General features: G+C 38.0%; 1 protein-coding gene across 4 annotated transcripts in view; it reads right to left on the bottom strand.

Annotated features, from left to right (window-relative positions):
- Window positions 1-14,048, bottom strand: part of LOC138003800 (anthrax toxin receptor 2-like) — a 113,234-nt gene extending 99,186 nt beyond the window's left edge. For 3 of the 4 annotated variants that reach the window (XM_068850041.1, XM_068850043.1, XM_068850044.1), the window contains exons 1-8: window positions 13,600-13,768; window positions 11,920-11,997; window positions 9,494-9,571; window positions 8,482-8,563; window positions 5,635-5,662; window positions 4,335-4,405; window positions 1,989-2,057; window positions 277-360 (exon numbers count right to left, since the gene is read on the bottom strand). In XM_068850041.1, coding sequence (XP_068706142.1) covers window positions 277-360; window positions 1,989-2,057; window positions 4,335-4,405; window positions 5,635-5,662; window positions 8,482-8,563; window positions 9,494-9,571; window positions 11,920-11,997; window positions 13,600-13,610 — 501 coding nt within the window. In that variant the 5' untranslated portion in view covers window positions 13,611-13,768. Of the gene's footprint in view, window positions 1-276; window positions 361-1,988; window positions 2,058-4,334; window positions 4,406-5,634; window positions 5,663-8,481; window positions 8,564-9,493; window positions 9,572-11,919; window positions 11,998-13,599; window positions 13,769-13,813 lie in introns of those variants that run through there. The other variant, XM_068850042.1, reaches the window with a different exon arrangement.
- Between the last annotated feature and the right edge of the window lie 2,090 nt (window positions 14,049-16,138).

Genomic DNA, 16,138 nt, shown 5'->3' with positions numbered 1-16,138 from the left:
TCTATCAACTTGACCTGAGGGTTTTCCCGCGGGTATTCCGGTTTCGCCACTTGTCCAGTTAACGGTGCTATGCGACGGGATCATACATGGAATGTGTTTCGGCTACCAAAGGTGCCTTATCTATGGTTTCCACCCGATTTCAATGAGCCGCTCCCTTTGAAATTCAGTCGCCAACACCGTAATGAATTGTGATTAGCAGAGCAAGTTTCGTCTTATTTGGTTTCCCTTTATTACAGAACCTCTACAATAAAATAATACAAGTCAATTAACACTTACGTCATCGGTGAGATTCTTCAACAATTTGTAGTTGGGTTCAGTAAACACAAAGTACTGTGGCGGTTTGTTCGCTAAGCGCTCAAGCTACAAGGTGATCGTAAAATAAGACAGAATTTCACAAACTGAAGTTAAGCCCCCTTCAAACGGTCATGTAGTTGATGATAGTTCAAGCTATCACGTGGGTATGAACACGAACGACCATGCACTTTTATCAACTATTTAACAATTATCCCACGTGCGCGTGTTGGATATGAGATGATATCCAACAAGCGCAAGTGGAATAATTGTTTTATTAAAAACGCTCAAAAATTATGGATAAATATTCCTTACTTTATTCTGTAAAAACAAAAAAGTGATGCGTACAGTTAAGCCTAGTTCCCACTAGCGACATAACGATAATAATCATAATCATAAGCACGAACATAATGCTGTTATGTCGCTTATGTCTTAGTGGGAACGTCCAGAAACATAATCATAGGCGCCCTTATGATCAACATAATCATAAACATGAGAAAATGATCGACCATTTTCTTATGATTATGATTATGGCTTTGACTATGACTATGTCGCTTTTCTTTGCAGTGGGAACGCGAAAATCATAACGACATAATGAGAAAAGTAATGACGCAACAGGGTCATTGTGTTTTGGCCAATTAAAGTCTAGGACCAGTACTTTCGGGTCGGTTCATTTTCAAGATGGCGGCCAGCTTCGAGGAAAAGCTTCACGTTTTTAGAGCGGCAGTCCCCACTAGAACATAAGAAGCTGATGTTTATGTTTATGATTATGATTATGCTTATGATCCTTATGTCGCCAGTGGGAACTAAGCTTTACTAATATTTGTAGGGCATGGTATAGTAGCTCATATACCATAAGCCAATCAAAACTCTAGAATTGCATTACCCAATGATCTAGTTTTTAATGATCCCAATACACCTTATTCCAAAATGGCCGCTGATTTATGCGGATACAAATTGGCCCTTGTTGCCTCATTCAAGATAAAATATTCTTTTGTATTTTAAGCTTAAGAACGAGGCATCAAGGGCTAATTTGAATAAAAACAAAAGAATATTTAAATGGCGGCCATTTTGGAATAAGGTGTATAGGGCATTTCCGAGTTGCAGTTTGTCTCGGTTTCGAAGTGACTCCTGGTGCTCAACTATTGAAAGGGAAATGAGCTTGATTTGCATGGGAATACACAACTCATTTCCATTTGAATGGTTGTGCATCAGGACTCGCTTTGAAACTGAGGCATGCAGCAACTCTGAAATGGGCTATTAGATAATAAGCTCAATAATGCCTGCATTTTGATTAGTTCTCACTTATGATCTATTGAAGGTCAGACACAGCTGACGTCGTTTTGGTCCAAAATCCGTGGACCGTTTTGAGATGAACAAGGCATGCCAGCCCACATATAGATCACTAATGACACAGTAGACTTTGCGTATGTTCTTACAAACTGAAAGGTATACATGTAGAATATATGTATATGAAATGATTGAAATGCGGAAATTGAAGTACATGAGAGTTACAAATTTTGCATGTATGATTAACGAACTTAACCTTTGGTTTCATAATTCTATCTCTGTAAAGTACAGAAATGGTCGCAGTTTGTGTCAGGTAAATGGCATTCAGTGAAAGAAAAAAACAAAGCTATTACAATTAAACATTATTACTGGACAAAACTGCTTTTACTGGACAAAACTGAACGTACATCACTTCTGACAAAAGCTGCAATCCCGATAACATAAACTGCGGCTCCAGCTTGTCTTGCTTTTTTGGTCTATAATGAAATAAGTGAAAGACTAATAAGGCATTGAAAGGACTGCAGTAGCTAATTTGCCAAAAATTATTAAATAATTTTCAGCCAGCCCACCTAAACTAAAAAACAAAGATAAAAGAAAACAAAACAGGAAATGAGAAATGGGAAATTACCTAAGGTATCAGCAAGGAAAATAACAAATGGGCTCCTTTGGAGCAATAATTAAGTTTAAATCCCCTTGCTCCGTCATTTAATTGACAATATTATTATTAAATATAAGCATAATGTAAATAAATTTTATTGTCACTGTTCCCCTTTAAACTTATAAGTTTATAAGTGAGTTGACCATGTATTTTTTTTCAGCTGCCCTTGGAAACCTCTGTTCCTTTTATTCATTTCTTTTTTTCTTTATTTGTTTTGTTTCAAAATAAACACTGCCGACAAATTTTATGAAAAAAAAAAAAAAACGGAACAGCCAATGAAATTTAGCTGCTCTTACGGCAATTAAGGTGGCTCGCAAGGGTTTTAATACTTTCAACCAACTTTACTATTTGGAGGGGTTGAAGCTTCCCAACTGTTTTACGTGACCGCGTTATGGCACCAAATAAAACACCAATAATCGCTAAATGATGTGACGTAGTGGGTTACCATGGCAACAAAAGAGCCATCTCAAAACACCCTACACTTTGCCTTTGAATGTGTATATCTCAAAAACGAATTCGGTGACCCCCATTTTTTTTTTGCTGGGGCGTGAAAAGCAGGCTAAGATAAAACTCTACGCAAAGTTGAAAAAATTCTCTGGAGCAGATTCATAGCCACCTTCCCAACTGGAAAATTTGAAGGTGGATCTGAATCTGCTCCAGGGGATTTTTTTAATCCTTCCAATAAGACATTCCCTCCAAATTGTTGAAACCGGCTCCAGCCACCTTAAACGCAGCTTTTTATTTCCTCGGCCAATCAAACAACAGTGTTTCAGATCCCGTGTATGGCTCTAAAAATCATGATGTCGGAAACTTCACCAGCTAGACGAAAGGCATGGATAAAGCCAAGGTCAACCACTGATATTAACAATGCAACCAGAAGTCGATAAAATAACTCTCAAAGCTCGTAAGCCACTCATGAACGCATCGCGGACCTATTTTCCATGTTACTGTTGTAGGTGCTTGATTTATTCTGCCTGGAGATGCTTACATGTAACTTGACAGTGAGAGACAGGGACACCCAACTAGTAATTTTAGGAAAATATATGTATCTGTTCGGAAGGAAGGAAGGTGGGATAGACTTATCAAATAATTATTGGAAGTCAGACTTTCGAGGCACACTAAGATTTTGGGCATTTTTCTGACTAGGGGATTTCCTAGAAATGTCTGAAAAGTAGTGAAGAGTAGAAATTTGGAAAAACAACATTACGTCCACATTGAAGAATGCTAAAATTTAGTACGAATCAACTGTGATATTGAAAATAGCAAAAGATTTGAAGATTTATAACTTCTATCAATTTTGCCAAAGTTTGCAGTGTGAGAATCATATTTGTACGGAAAAGAGGACTATGTGATGTAAAATTTTCGATCAGATCTGTCATGATTGCTAGTACTTTCGAGAGAGAAAAAAAGCCACCTAAAAATTTTTACAGACCTTAATTTCCCCTAGAACAGATAAATATTATGTAGGGCAGCTACAAACTCACCAAACAAGCTCTGTAATTGTTCCCGAACTTTTAAAGCATTGTGGAAACCATTTTAGGTAATTTTGACCAATTGTAAGACAGCCATTCACTGGATGCCCCTGGTTCTTAATAAAAGTACTACTTTATTAATCAGATACACAAATAAAAATATTATTATTCACTTTTATTACATAATTTTTGAATTTATCGCAGATATTGCATTACTAGCATTCTCAATCGCTCACTCAATCTGAATACGGCCATTGTTTGATAAAATTGAAATGGTCCAGAGTTTAATGAAATGTAATAAAACAATAATAATAATACTTATTCTAGCACCCTGTCCAAGGAGGTGGGAGGATGGGGTAGCAATACTCTCAGTCACTTCATGCTACTTGAACCCAGGATCAATATCCGGCCATAAAAGCCCCTGAGGACCATGGGCGACTTAACCTCTATGCATTTGTTCCATTCACGCCTGTTGTGTATGAGATTGGTAAAAGCCAATTCAACACTAAATGACTTGTCTACTATTTGCTGTCTGAAATCCGACGCCCACTCATGGTCATAATAATATTGACAGTTAGGTAGTTAATGGTGTTATAATTTATAGTCATTATGCAATCTCTAACCAGATCAGTGGCTGGTATGATGTCTTCAATTCTCCCATCTGTGATTATAATGATAATACTTGCTTGCGTCCCTGCACACAAAGAATGATAACAATCAAAGGGGATACTAAGAGAAAATCCAAGTTCTAACAAAAGTCCAACCTACACTGTTGGACCTTCCAAATACTCTTTCGGATGCCTTAGCTACCACTAGTCCAATGGTCCAGCTTCTACAAGGCTTCTGTAAATTATAGCATCTCAACAAATACTGTAACTGGAGGGTCATGAGATAGACTCATATTCAGAACACTCAGATTTTTTGGTAGCATGCGTGAGTCACCAATGGTAATCACCTATCTCTTGAAATGCACAATCCCCTTCGCAACAATTGGAGCAGCACCATACAGTACTGAAATACACTGTACACTAGTACCAGTTTATTTTATAGTTGACACTGAAGCTGCCCCCACTATTAAGTATATATAGTTGTATGCAGAATTCAATTTGTGGACCCAGGGCCCAGGTAGAGGAATGGCCGTTTACATACTGAGCAGCTTTTAGCATAGGAGAATAATTATTCATGTTGAAGTGGGGAGAGAACAAATCCCTTTATTACCACACTGTAATACTGAATTTGAAAAGGGTGTTGCATACTGGTAGTTTCGTGTCGTTGGAGATGTAAAAGGTTTGCTCATCATGGCAGACATGGTGGTGTACATGTACAAGTAGAAACAGAAACTAACGGAAACGCAATTTTGCCACCATTTGAAAATGCATGTAACAAAAGGATGAAGTTTGTTAGTTTTGGAGCAGCACCATACAGTACTGAAATATAGTAAGTTAAATATAGGCTGCAGTGCCTCTTAGAACTGCTGTTCAAGCCATTATGAATAAAAAGCAGCAAAAATCCATGTTTTCTTTGCTTAAGAACCCAAGAAGCAATAAAAATTGTGACAGAAACTATGCAACCCTAGCAAGTTATTCACACCGGACAATATTTATTCTCATCCTAGAGGCTGCGGTTCCTTCAGTCTGCACCAAGAATGACAACCTCCAGGTAAATCCTAAAAATACGCAGTCCCAGGAAAGCATGCTTTTGTAACCATAATCATGACAAACCGATATTGTTAAAATTTCTGAGAGTCAGCAGAGAAGCTGAAAGTCGACATAATATGGACTTCCTAGCTTGGAACTTGTTACGTGGAGTTCCTTATTCTCCATGCAGACCAAACAAATTGCCTCTCCTCGGAACAAGAATGAACAAAATTATTATTAATTTTTTCAATTAAAGTAGTGATTAGCAACAGTGATTTTTACTCACCACCAAGTTCCTTGATTTGATCATTTGCCTTAGAAAAGAAATAGAAATAAATCCAATTGAGAAGTCAAGAAAAATTTAATTGCACCTTGTTGCTTGAACCATGGACACACCTCTCAATTTCCCTGTTATCAAAAGTTGAACTTGATTGATTGATTGATTGATTGATTGACAGATTGATTTAAGTTTTACCATGTTGAGGCTGTCACACAACTGGGTGAGGCTCCAATTATTACAGTACAATGTGCCTTTCTGAGACCTGAGTACACAACACTCTTTGCAATCATGCTGGGTTCTTTAACATCCTACAGAATTTACTAAATGAGGGCTGTGAGACGGGGCCTAAGGTTAATATCGTCCTTATCAGAGAAGACTTTCAAGTGTATAACCATAAACAGGCTGTAATAGGCTGTAAGGCTGTAAGGCAGCACTTTCTCCTTAGTTATATTTTAAGAATGTTGGTCCACCAAAGGTTCAAACTCCCTGCATGGTAGTCCAATTCTTTTGACAAAGAAATCAGAATATTGAAAAATTATTGTTTCATTTATCTCGGATAGTGATTGAATTCAACATTATTAAAGCTAGACCTTCGGCAGAGAAAAATCAGGACTAGATCTTTGTTTCCACCTACTCTGTAGGAAGTGGGTGTCGGTATAATATATCAGAGGTTGTGTGTGTTGTCATCTCAAGTGATTTCATTTATGAATTTTTTAATGAGGGTGCAATTATTTTAACTAATGAAAATTATGTCTCTACCTTATGTTCCCAACAAACAACCAGAGGGAGAAAAGAAAATAATGTAGTATATGTTTGGCATCTTTCCCGCCGATCCCAGTTGCATCTTAAGACATTTAGCTCCCTTTATCACTCTTGGTCATGACTCAATGAAACAACAAAAGTGTAGAAACCCTAGTCAGCTGCTTTATAAAATTGTATAAAATTACTGGTATGAGATTTTAAACTTTTAATTACAAACTTTTTATGAGTTTTAAAAACAAGTTATAAAACAGCTGACTAGGGAAGAAGTCTGTTATGATGGTTTCCTCATTAGTGGTTTCACCCATCCACTGCTGTAGAGGTTGAGTGCCAAGGATAATCTTGTCTAAAAATGCTGTAGCTGGAGCTTCCTTATGCTGCATCTCCAAAGGGAGATGGAAGGGTTCCAGCTGATGGGTTTAACCACCCTCCAGTTGGCTCATCGGACTACTGTGTGGGAGGTTGCAGGATCAAAAACTCTGGATGGAACAACGCTCAATACCTGAGGAGAACTTTAGTGCTGCCTCAGGGTTCGTACTCTTTAAGTTAAGAGTTTTTCGAAATTTCATGACTTTCCATGACCTTTTCCATGACTTTTTCCAGTTTTCCATGACCTAAAGTTTAGCTGCCCGTTTTGAAAATTGTCAAAATCGTCCTTGTTTTTGGGGTATTTTCTGACGTAACTCGCCTGCTTTTTATTTTGTCCTTGCTTCCATTCCTGCACTAATTTCCGTACCACACTTAACTATGATTTTCCATGACTTTCCATGACCAACAATTAAATTCCATGACTTTCCAGGCCTGGAAACTGAAATACTTCAATTCCATGACTTTCCAGGTTTTCCATGACCCTTACGAACCCTGTGCCTTTGCAAAAACCAATGACATCTGCAAATGGTTAGATTTTCTATTCTTCTTGGATAAGGGCAATAAACCGTAGGCCCTGTCTCACAACCTTCAAAGTTCATAACCCTGTGAGACGCACAGAAGAACCCACACAATATTTGCACAGAGTTAACAGCATGGAGTTCCCAGTGTTGTGGTCTGTCCTCTACGGTATAGCTAGATGACTGTAAGTTAGAAACTGTAAAAGGTTAATTGTGGCTCCCTTTCTAAAATAGAGTTATTGTATGGTATGATATCTAGAGTCACTGTGATACAGTTTTGACATCCCATCCCATTTCCAAGAATTACAAGTGAAGGCTTCTTATCAGCAAAAAAAGAGCTTGCCCTTGCAGAGATGAGTGAGAGAGTCTAGTGACATGAGCAATAATTATTTATTTCCGCTGTTGAGATGGGAAGAAGCTTTGAGTTGATTAGCAGAGGGTGAGTAGAAGTAATAAATTATGTGTACAGAAAATGCACAAAACAAGTACATCTGTTCTATGATATTGTACAGTTAGTTATTGTACACTTGGTTATTGTACAGTAGAGAACCTTTTTGACTAGTTTAGGTGCTGACATTTGCCCAGTGCTTCCCACACGAGGTCCCACGATTTATGAGTCAAATGGTCAATGAGTCAATGAGTCAATGAGTCAGGAGTCAATGAGACTCACAATCAATATGGCAATAATTTATTGATTAAGCCTAAGCCCTTGTTTCAGTGATTAGGCCTAAGCAATCTCTGAAATTTTAGCTTAAAATCTTATGGGTTAGGGTAACTGCACTAACTCATTGACTCACGACTCATGACTCATTGATTCATTGACTCATAAATACTTGATACTCTTCCCACACACACAAATCTGTCACACTTTCTCGGTTGTTTGTACACATTCTCGTTGTTTGTAATTGACTCGCCCTAGTGGACCATTAAAATACAGCCCAACTCGCAAAATTACTCAGCGATACTACAATCCAAAACATCTCATAAGATATATTTATTGGACATGCAGTTGTATTGCAAGCCCATGTCGTCTTCTGCAATAAATGGAATTTTAAAGCTTCTTCCCTGTCTTTAGTGGTACATGTAGCATGCAGCCCTTTATTATTACTGTCATGCAAGACACAGCTGTTAAATTTTAAGTTGTTTAATGCATGCTTTCCGGTAAAATATTTGCCAGTTGTTTGACAGCTCATCAGAGTCTACATACCATTTCCAGAGCTTTAGCCAATCTTGTGCTCCCACCAGTATTCACCTTCCGTAATTCTGCCAGTCCTTTGTTTATCTTTGCTCTAAAATTGAGAAGCAAGTGAACCATAACTTACAAGTGTTATTATAATGGGCTGAGGTGTCCTGTATTGTGAAATGTTGAGTTGGATGCTAAGGCACCAGTATTTCAGTGGCCATTATTTTTGTTTCACACTTTTTTGCAGTTATGATTGACATTCTTGTGTTCTGTTGTACTCCGCTGAGGAAATGGAGATTTATGCACTTGTGAAGTAGTTTCCATAGCCCTGTGCATATATGTCATTGAGATGATTTTTTATGTAAATGCGAGGGTCTGGATGCATGTCCTTTCATATCATCATCATCATCATCATCATCATTGTCATCATATCTTTTTATGCCCTTGGATTTTAGAGCAGCTTGGTGTAGCTAGTACCTCCATGCATTTGACTCCCAACGATGAAAATAATATGTCCACAAAGGACAGACTACATTACACCTGTTAACTTTACCATAAACTTTGCAAAATCTAGTGTGTGGCTGCTTTTATGTACAGTAAAACAGCGTGGTTAAAAATGTTCATTGAAGGGTCGTGAGACAGGGCCAACAGTTTGTCATCCTTATCCAAGAAGACTAGAGAGTCTACCCATTTGCAGTTGTCATTATAAAGGTAGCACATTCTCCTCAGTTATTCCCTGAGTGTTGGTTTGGCTGGAGTTTTGATCCCACAACCTCGCACAAGGCAGTCTGGTGCTCAACCAACTGACTGGTTGGTGGGTACATGTATTGATGACATTCTTGTGTACAGTATCATGCCTTGTTGTAACTTGTTTTCATAATCCAAAGGATAAATAAAAAGCAATATCCCAGTACATGTACATGTGTAATAAGTAGGGCACAAATATTGACTGTAGTAAATGTAACCATTTCCTGATTAACCCCCATAATTCTGTGAACTCAATATACCTTGACTATTTCTTCACAAAAAAACTCACCTGTCACCTGTCAATCTCAATACAGTTTCTGTATGACTGATTTCCGAAAAAGTAATAAACGACACGCGCACACCTGTGCTGGATATAACATAGGAAAAGTGATATGAATGTACATCTTGAACTTAGTTGAATGCTAATTAAAACAAGTTAACCACCACGAGCCCTAGACTGGTCACAGGTCAAGCAGTACAAGGTTGAGCCGTTGGTACATGTAGTTTAAAAAGGGTTACACTGGGGTTTCAACAAGGAGTGAAGTTGGCAGCTGGCTTAAGTAGAATAACTGACTTTATTAGAACTGGTCCTAGATGAAAAGGAGAATTCTGATTGGTTCTCTGAGCTGTCCAAATTTTGCAGCATGTATAGGTTGCCAAACTTTTCCCATTTTCTGTTTTCATTTCCTTTGACATAAAAAGAAAAATGCCAGAGATGTTTAATTTTTATTTAGTCATGTGAGTTCCAGTGCAAATTTTACATGTACCTCCCAGATTATCGAGATTATCGATGCGAAGCTTGTGTTCATGCTCTTATGGCGTATGAGTCATGCCTCTGGTTTTCTTGTACACAAACGTTTTGTTCAGAGCACTTTCACTTGCACACTGAAAGATGAGATTAATACTATTCGGCTTTGTCTGTACCGAACGTTCTTGTTTGATGTGTGGTGCAAGATAAACTGTGATAGTCTGGCACAAAATTTTAAGCCTTGTTAGCTGGAAATTCGTTTTGCTGCCACATGTCCAATGTTTTCCCTGAGGATAATTCGCCTCAAGGATTCCAACCAGTATTTCCCAGTACAGACCTCACACTACTTCAATAACATCTATGCACTCTTAGGGGTGTCTGTGAGCATGCCATTTTTAAAAGAATGCTCCCAAATGCCACATTTCAAAAGCAAAATTGATGATCATGTTTAGATGACTTTGTGTTGTCATTTTCCAAAAATAAATACTGTCCAGTTATTAACCGAGAGTGAAGTCATTACAGGGAAATCTCAGACCAAGGCCTTGATGTATGGACTGAGCAATAGCGAGGTCAATACATCAAGGCTGAGGTCTGAGATTTCTCTGTAATGACCGAACAGACAAGAATAATAACTATAAAAGTTATTTATTACATGGCCTTTTTTTTGCTCAGTTTTGGCCTGTTCTTCATCCTTTGGATAATAAAACTTGCTCTTGCTGTCGCTCTCTCTGTCGCTCATACTAAAGAAGTATCTGTATGCTAGTTTTTCTTTAAGTTATTTAAAATATTATAGTTGTACTTTGTCCATATTGTTTGTTGTTTTCACCAACATGCTCATAGCTTTTAGTTTCAACTCAAAAGAACCGTCGAGCCGAGAACCTAAAGAAAAGTTTTTAGGCCTAAGGTTAGCTATTATGAATGTTTAGGATCCTTTCTGTATAAGTAAAACAATGACCTGTGACCTGTAAAAGAAACCTGCCAGTCACAGCAATGTTCCACAATGTCTCAGGACGTTTGTGGTGGCATTGAGCATCTGGTCAGCCAGGCCACTTTCCTTGAATTCAAAGTCTAAATTCTAATTTTTAATGGTTTCATCCTCTTGGAATAAGCCACTTAAGAACCAAAAGTTCATAGAATTCAGGGAAATCAGAGTTGGAGAAGTTTATTCAGGGGCACCCAACAAGAATATAGTTCAAAACCACTTAAACATAGCATTGTTAAACGTATTTTAGTATTTAAAGGGTAGATATAGGCATATTTTTATGCCCTAAAACTTTTTCATCTGTTCAGATTTCCTTGCTGAAAGTCTAGTGATCCAAAAATGATAGGGATCAAAACTTACCTTTTCGAAAATTTCAGCCAGAAAAAAGGCTCCCGAAAATTCTACAGTGTAGGTGACCTTTTTAGAATAAAAATGTTCGAAAATCCTAGGAGAGGCAGGCAAGCAAGAAATTTTACAACAAATGTTCCGAAAATTCAAGATCTCAAATTGTCTTCCGAAAAGATATTATCCAAAAATTGAAATTGGGTGCCCCTGTTTATTACTTCTTTTACTATTTTACATGTGTTACCCTCTTTAAATAAAGTTTGATTGATTGAACAGTAGTCCAATGTTATCATAAAACTTGTTATTTGATTTTCATTTTTATTTTGTACTTCGCAATACATTGGGCCAGATTATTTTGTTTTGTAGCTCCATATTGGGCAATTAAGCCTCAAACTTTTAGTTGCCATGGTACATGTTAAGTCGCCAGTGGTGACCTGGCGACTGCTAAGTTTTTAGCCCTGTTATATTATAATACTATTATTAGAGTACAATATACTGCGTCGTTTTTGTAAACAACAAGTATAAATGCCATCTGCAGGTTAGCTAGGGGTTAGAATTAACAAATGAATGAAAACCTTACAGTCAATGCAGGCTGACATATTAGATTCATACTATATACACTGGACATTAATCAACTTACCCAGCAAAATTGTTTACTGTGTTTTCAACAAAATCAACAGTCTGGCCACGAAAATAGCTTGGAATGACACTGCCAGATCTGAAAGCATTAATCAAATGTACAAAAAATTAAAAATCCAACTACATGAATGGATTCAGTATGGGATAAGCTAAATTTAACCCTTTACTGTACTTCTGAGAGGTGTCCCATTGATGGACTGAATCATATGCCATTACCCAGATTAAAACCTGTAGATGTCACTCTTACAAAAAAAAGAGTTTATAGGGACATCGCGTTCATAATACACAGCAAGACATTTGCCATTAACACGCGAGACCGTCATTCACAGGCTTCGAGAAGCAGTTTTGCATTCAAAAATGTCCTTGAGGCAATTACTTGCAACTAATTTAAGTTGAATTAGTATACTCTCTTTTAAGTCTAGAGGTTTTTCTCCAGGTACTTCCTTAGTGTCAATAAGTTTAAATGCAATTATTTTTAGTTGATATAATTTCAGTAGAGTCACTAAGTAGTGAGCTGGCACTTAAGGGCCCACGGACGGATTTTTCGAGTGTTGCTAGGGAAGTGAAATATTACTTCCGGTGACTGACGTCATCATATAGTGAGCTGACCAGAAAACCCACTCACAAGCAAAAATCACCGCACAAACTGTTGTTTCCATCCAAGGTTTTTCCTCGCCCTTCCTCGCGCTCGTTCAGATCAAGTGCGCATCCGTAAATGAACTGACTTCCAGTTTGAGAAAAACCTAAATTTCCGGCGGTCATTAAATTGAATTAATTTTTTTTCATATGGCATGTTTCACCTCCAAATACAGAATAAAGGTAAGCATTGATTTTTTTCAAATCATCTTTTTTGAAAATTTTATGGGTATTTCAGTATCGTTTATCTCTCTAAAAAGAACATTTTTCAAAATAAAAAGAAAACTATCCTTGGCTGGATGCAAAACCGAATACAAATTATGAAGTCACTGATTAAATGGCCAAATTGTGTGGCACGTAGACAAATTTAGAGTTTTCTTTTATTGGTCACGTGACCATAGGCGTGGCATGATGACGTCATATTTAGGGTCATTGGTTTACAAAAGTTAGAAACTGACCAAAATAATGCCAAATTCTCTCAAATTAGTTAACTATGACATCCTTAGCAACACACCCCAAAAAATACGTCAGTGGCCCATCATCAAGCTGAGCTATTTGGGCTGAAATATTATTGTTAATACTGATTGTTTGTTGATCATGTAACATTCACAATCTCTATCAGTAATGCTACTACTTAATCTGCACAGTAATGCTACCTTTTTTTATAATTAAGTTAACTACAGCCCGGTTGTTCGAAAGAGAGTTAAGTCTAAACCCAGGGTTAAATAGGTCTAACCCTGGGTTAAATTTTAAGCGCAGGTTAGTTGCATTGTTCAACGGAAGGTGAAGACTAACCTCGAGCGAGCAGGGTTAAATTGTTAAACTCCGGTTAAATCAGGAATAAAGATGGCGGACTTGTTGTTTTGTGATTTACGCAGAAGGCGACGAGAAAGGAGATTTCGAGCCGGAAATCAGTGTGAAATCGACGATTTCACAGACTAAGAGCTGCGTGCTCGTTACCGCTTTCGACGAGAGTCTATTTTATTTATTACCAATCTTGTTGCCGGTGATATCAGTCGCAACACTCGACGGAATCACGCCTTACCGCCGCTCCATCAAGTTTTAATTGCCCTCAGGTTTTACGCGTACGCCAGTGGAAATTAATCCTACAAGTCATAGGCGACACCTTCGGTGTGGATAAGTCCACCGTTTCCAGAGTCATTACCGATGTCTCCCGGGCTTTAATCGTGAAACAGCCCCGCTTTCTCAAGTGACCTTCGACGAACGACGAATGTGCCGCAATTAAAAACGCATTTTACCTTCGCGGAGGATTTCCTTGTGTAATTGGATGCGTTGACGGAACCCACGTCAGATTACAAGCGCCCTCACTACACGAAAATAGTTATGTCAACAGGAAAGGTTTTCATTCCATCAATGTGCAAGGTGTCTGCAACCATGAAGGTGAGTAGACTTTATGCTAACGCAAAACGCGCAACAGTTTTACGAGAAAATTCGAACACGAACCCAAAAAAAATATATGACCCCCTATGTATGTTGGGATCTCTAACCTCAACAAAAATATTGTTTAATTTGAAGGAATGTTCACCAATGTCGTTGCCCGCTGGCCCGGGAAGTACCCACGATAGTCACGTGTTCCGTACAAGTAACATTTGCACTTATTTGCAAAACAACCATCGTTCGCTCAACGATGGCGTCCTTCTTGGGGACAGAGGGTACGCTTGCAGCCCATTCTTGATGACGCCGTACACAACAACACGAAGTGCAGCGCAAGAAGCCTACAATGACGCTCACGCCAAAACAAGAGTGGTGATCGAGCAAACGTTTGGCCGATGGAAAAGGCGTTTTCATGTTTTGCATTCGGAAATAAGAATGGCACCCGAAAAAGTTTGCATGATTGTAGGCGCTTGTGCAGTGTTGCACAACATTGCTTTACAGCTACACGAGCCGATGGAGGATGAGGAGGTTGATGAGCTGGCAGATGTGGATCCCTACCATGGACCTCAACAAGGCCTGTCATTAAGGGACCACATCTGTCAAACATTTTTTGGTTGAGATTTTCATATGCTGTGCTGAACTCAGTTCTTAAGTTTACAATTATTGGTGCAACTCTTAAAAGTGTCCCTGTGATAAAGAACGTTCTGCTATTCTTGTTCTAACTTGACTGATTCTGATTTTTTATATCGCAAAAATGGACCAAGCCATTTAGTGGGCTTCAGTTTCAAAAATCAAGCTGATATTATGTTGCAGTCAAGTTACACTGAGAGAGCCAGACCGAGGGAGAAAATGCACTGTATGACATTTGCAGACTGTAGACCACATTTAGGCCTGCATTGTAAATAGCACTGTGCATGTGGTTAGCCTTGATATCTGTCAGGTTAGTCTGAATAGCACTCAGGTTGGCCTGTTTATGGTTCGCTATCAGTAATGGAATGGAAATGAAATATTTAGTTAAAAAGTGTACAGTCTAAAGTCTACAATCTGCAAATGTCATACACTGGAGAAAATGATGCCAAAGACTTACGAGTTTAATGTTTTTTTAATTTATGTGTGAACACAGCTAATTAATTAGCTGTGTTCACACATAAATTATACAGAATGACAACTAACTTCTATAAGCACAAAATCTGGTGCTGCATATTTAATTAGTTTGGTTCACACATGCAAGATTACGCTTGAGTCTTTGACGTCACTGTCATTCGATCTTGCCCTCTCCATGCACTGGGAACATAATATGGTAATGGCAGACAGTTCAAACAAGAAGTTGTTGTTTAAAAAAAGCAGACAAGTTTAGTTTTAAACTTAGGCCCAATGAATTGGCAAATGGAACATATATTTGAAATCAAGTTAAAACAAGAACAACATTTTTTCATCCCTGCAGGACCATTTGTTTATATGTGGCACATGACATTTGTTTATGTTTAGTCTAACTAAAGGATCTACTGTGAGGGTCAAAATGCCACAAGCATTTTTATTCTATTTTGACTTGTGGAAGTTGTGTACTCTGCCAATCACATGCAGTAAGAAACCACAAGAATTCCAACAGATTGCAAAATAGTCTGTCTCTATCACTCAGTACTTTAAGAAGTATATAAAGTGGTACTATGAGGAAAATCGCATCTTTCCTATCTAAGCCATTTTGAAACATAAACAAGTAGTCTGCGTGAGAAGAAAAATGCTGTTTACTTTTTTCAAATATCTCATTTCATTCCAGAGATATTCGAGTTTTTAAAATATGCAAATTAGCCAAGTGATGACGTCATACACTCAACCAAATTTTGTTCAAATATGATAAAAAGAGATATCTCAGCCAATTTGAATCAGAAATGCAGTACGATTCTACTACATGTTCTACACAATATGAGCTTAACAGTTCTGTTACCATGGCATCATACTGGGTTCCAGACCTCCCCCATATTAAAAGCTTTTCTGGCCACCTTTGGCGTTCCATTTTGATATTTGCTAACAGCACTTCATATGCATGATCCAGCAAGCATATAAATATGTTAGCTCGAGTTTGTGGCCTTGTTTTAACATTTTTCAAGCTAAAAATCACTAACATATTGAAATCAAGTGGGTGGGGACTGGAAAAGAGTGAGTTGCCATAGGAACAGAATTTTTATAGC

This window comes from Montipora foliosa, chromosome 5, assembly GCF_036669935.1.
Source record: "Montipora foliosa isolate CH-2021 chromosome 5, ASM3666993v2, whole genome shotgun sequence".
Classification (NCBI taxonomy): Eukaryota; Metazoa; Cnidaria; class Anthozoa; order Scleractinia; family Acroporidae; genus Montipora; species Montipora foliosa.
Note: the sequence above shows the minus strand (reverse complement) of the source record. Positions and strands in the feature narration are given on the sequence as shown.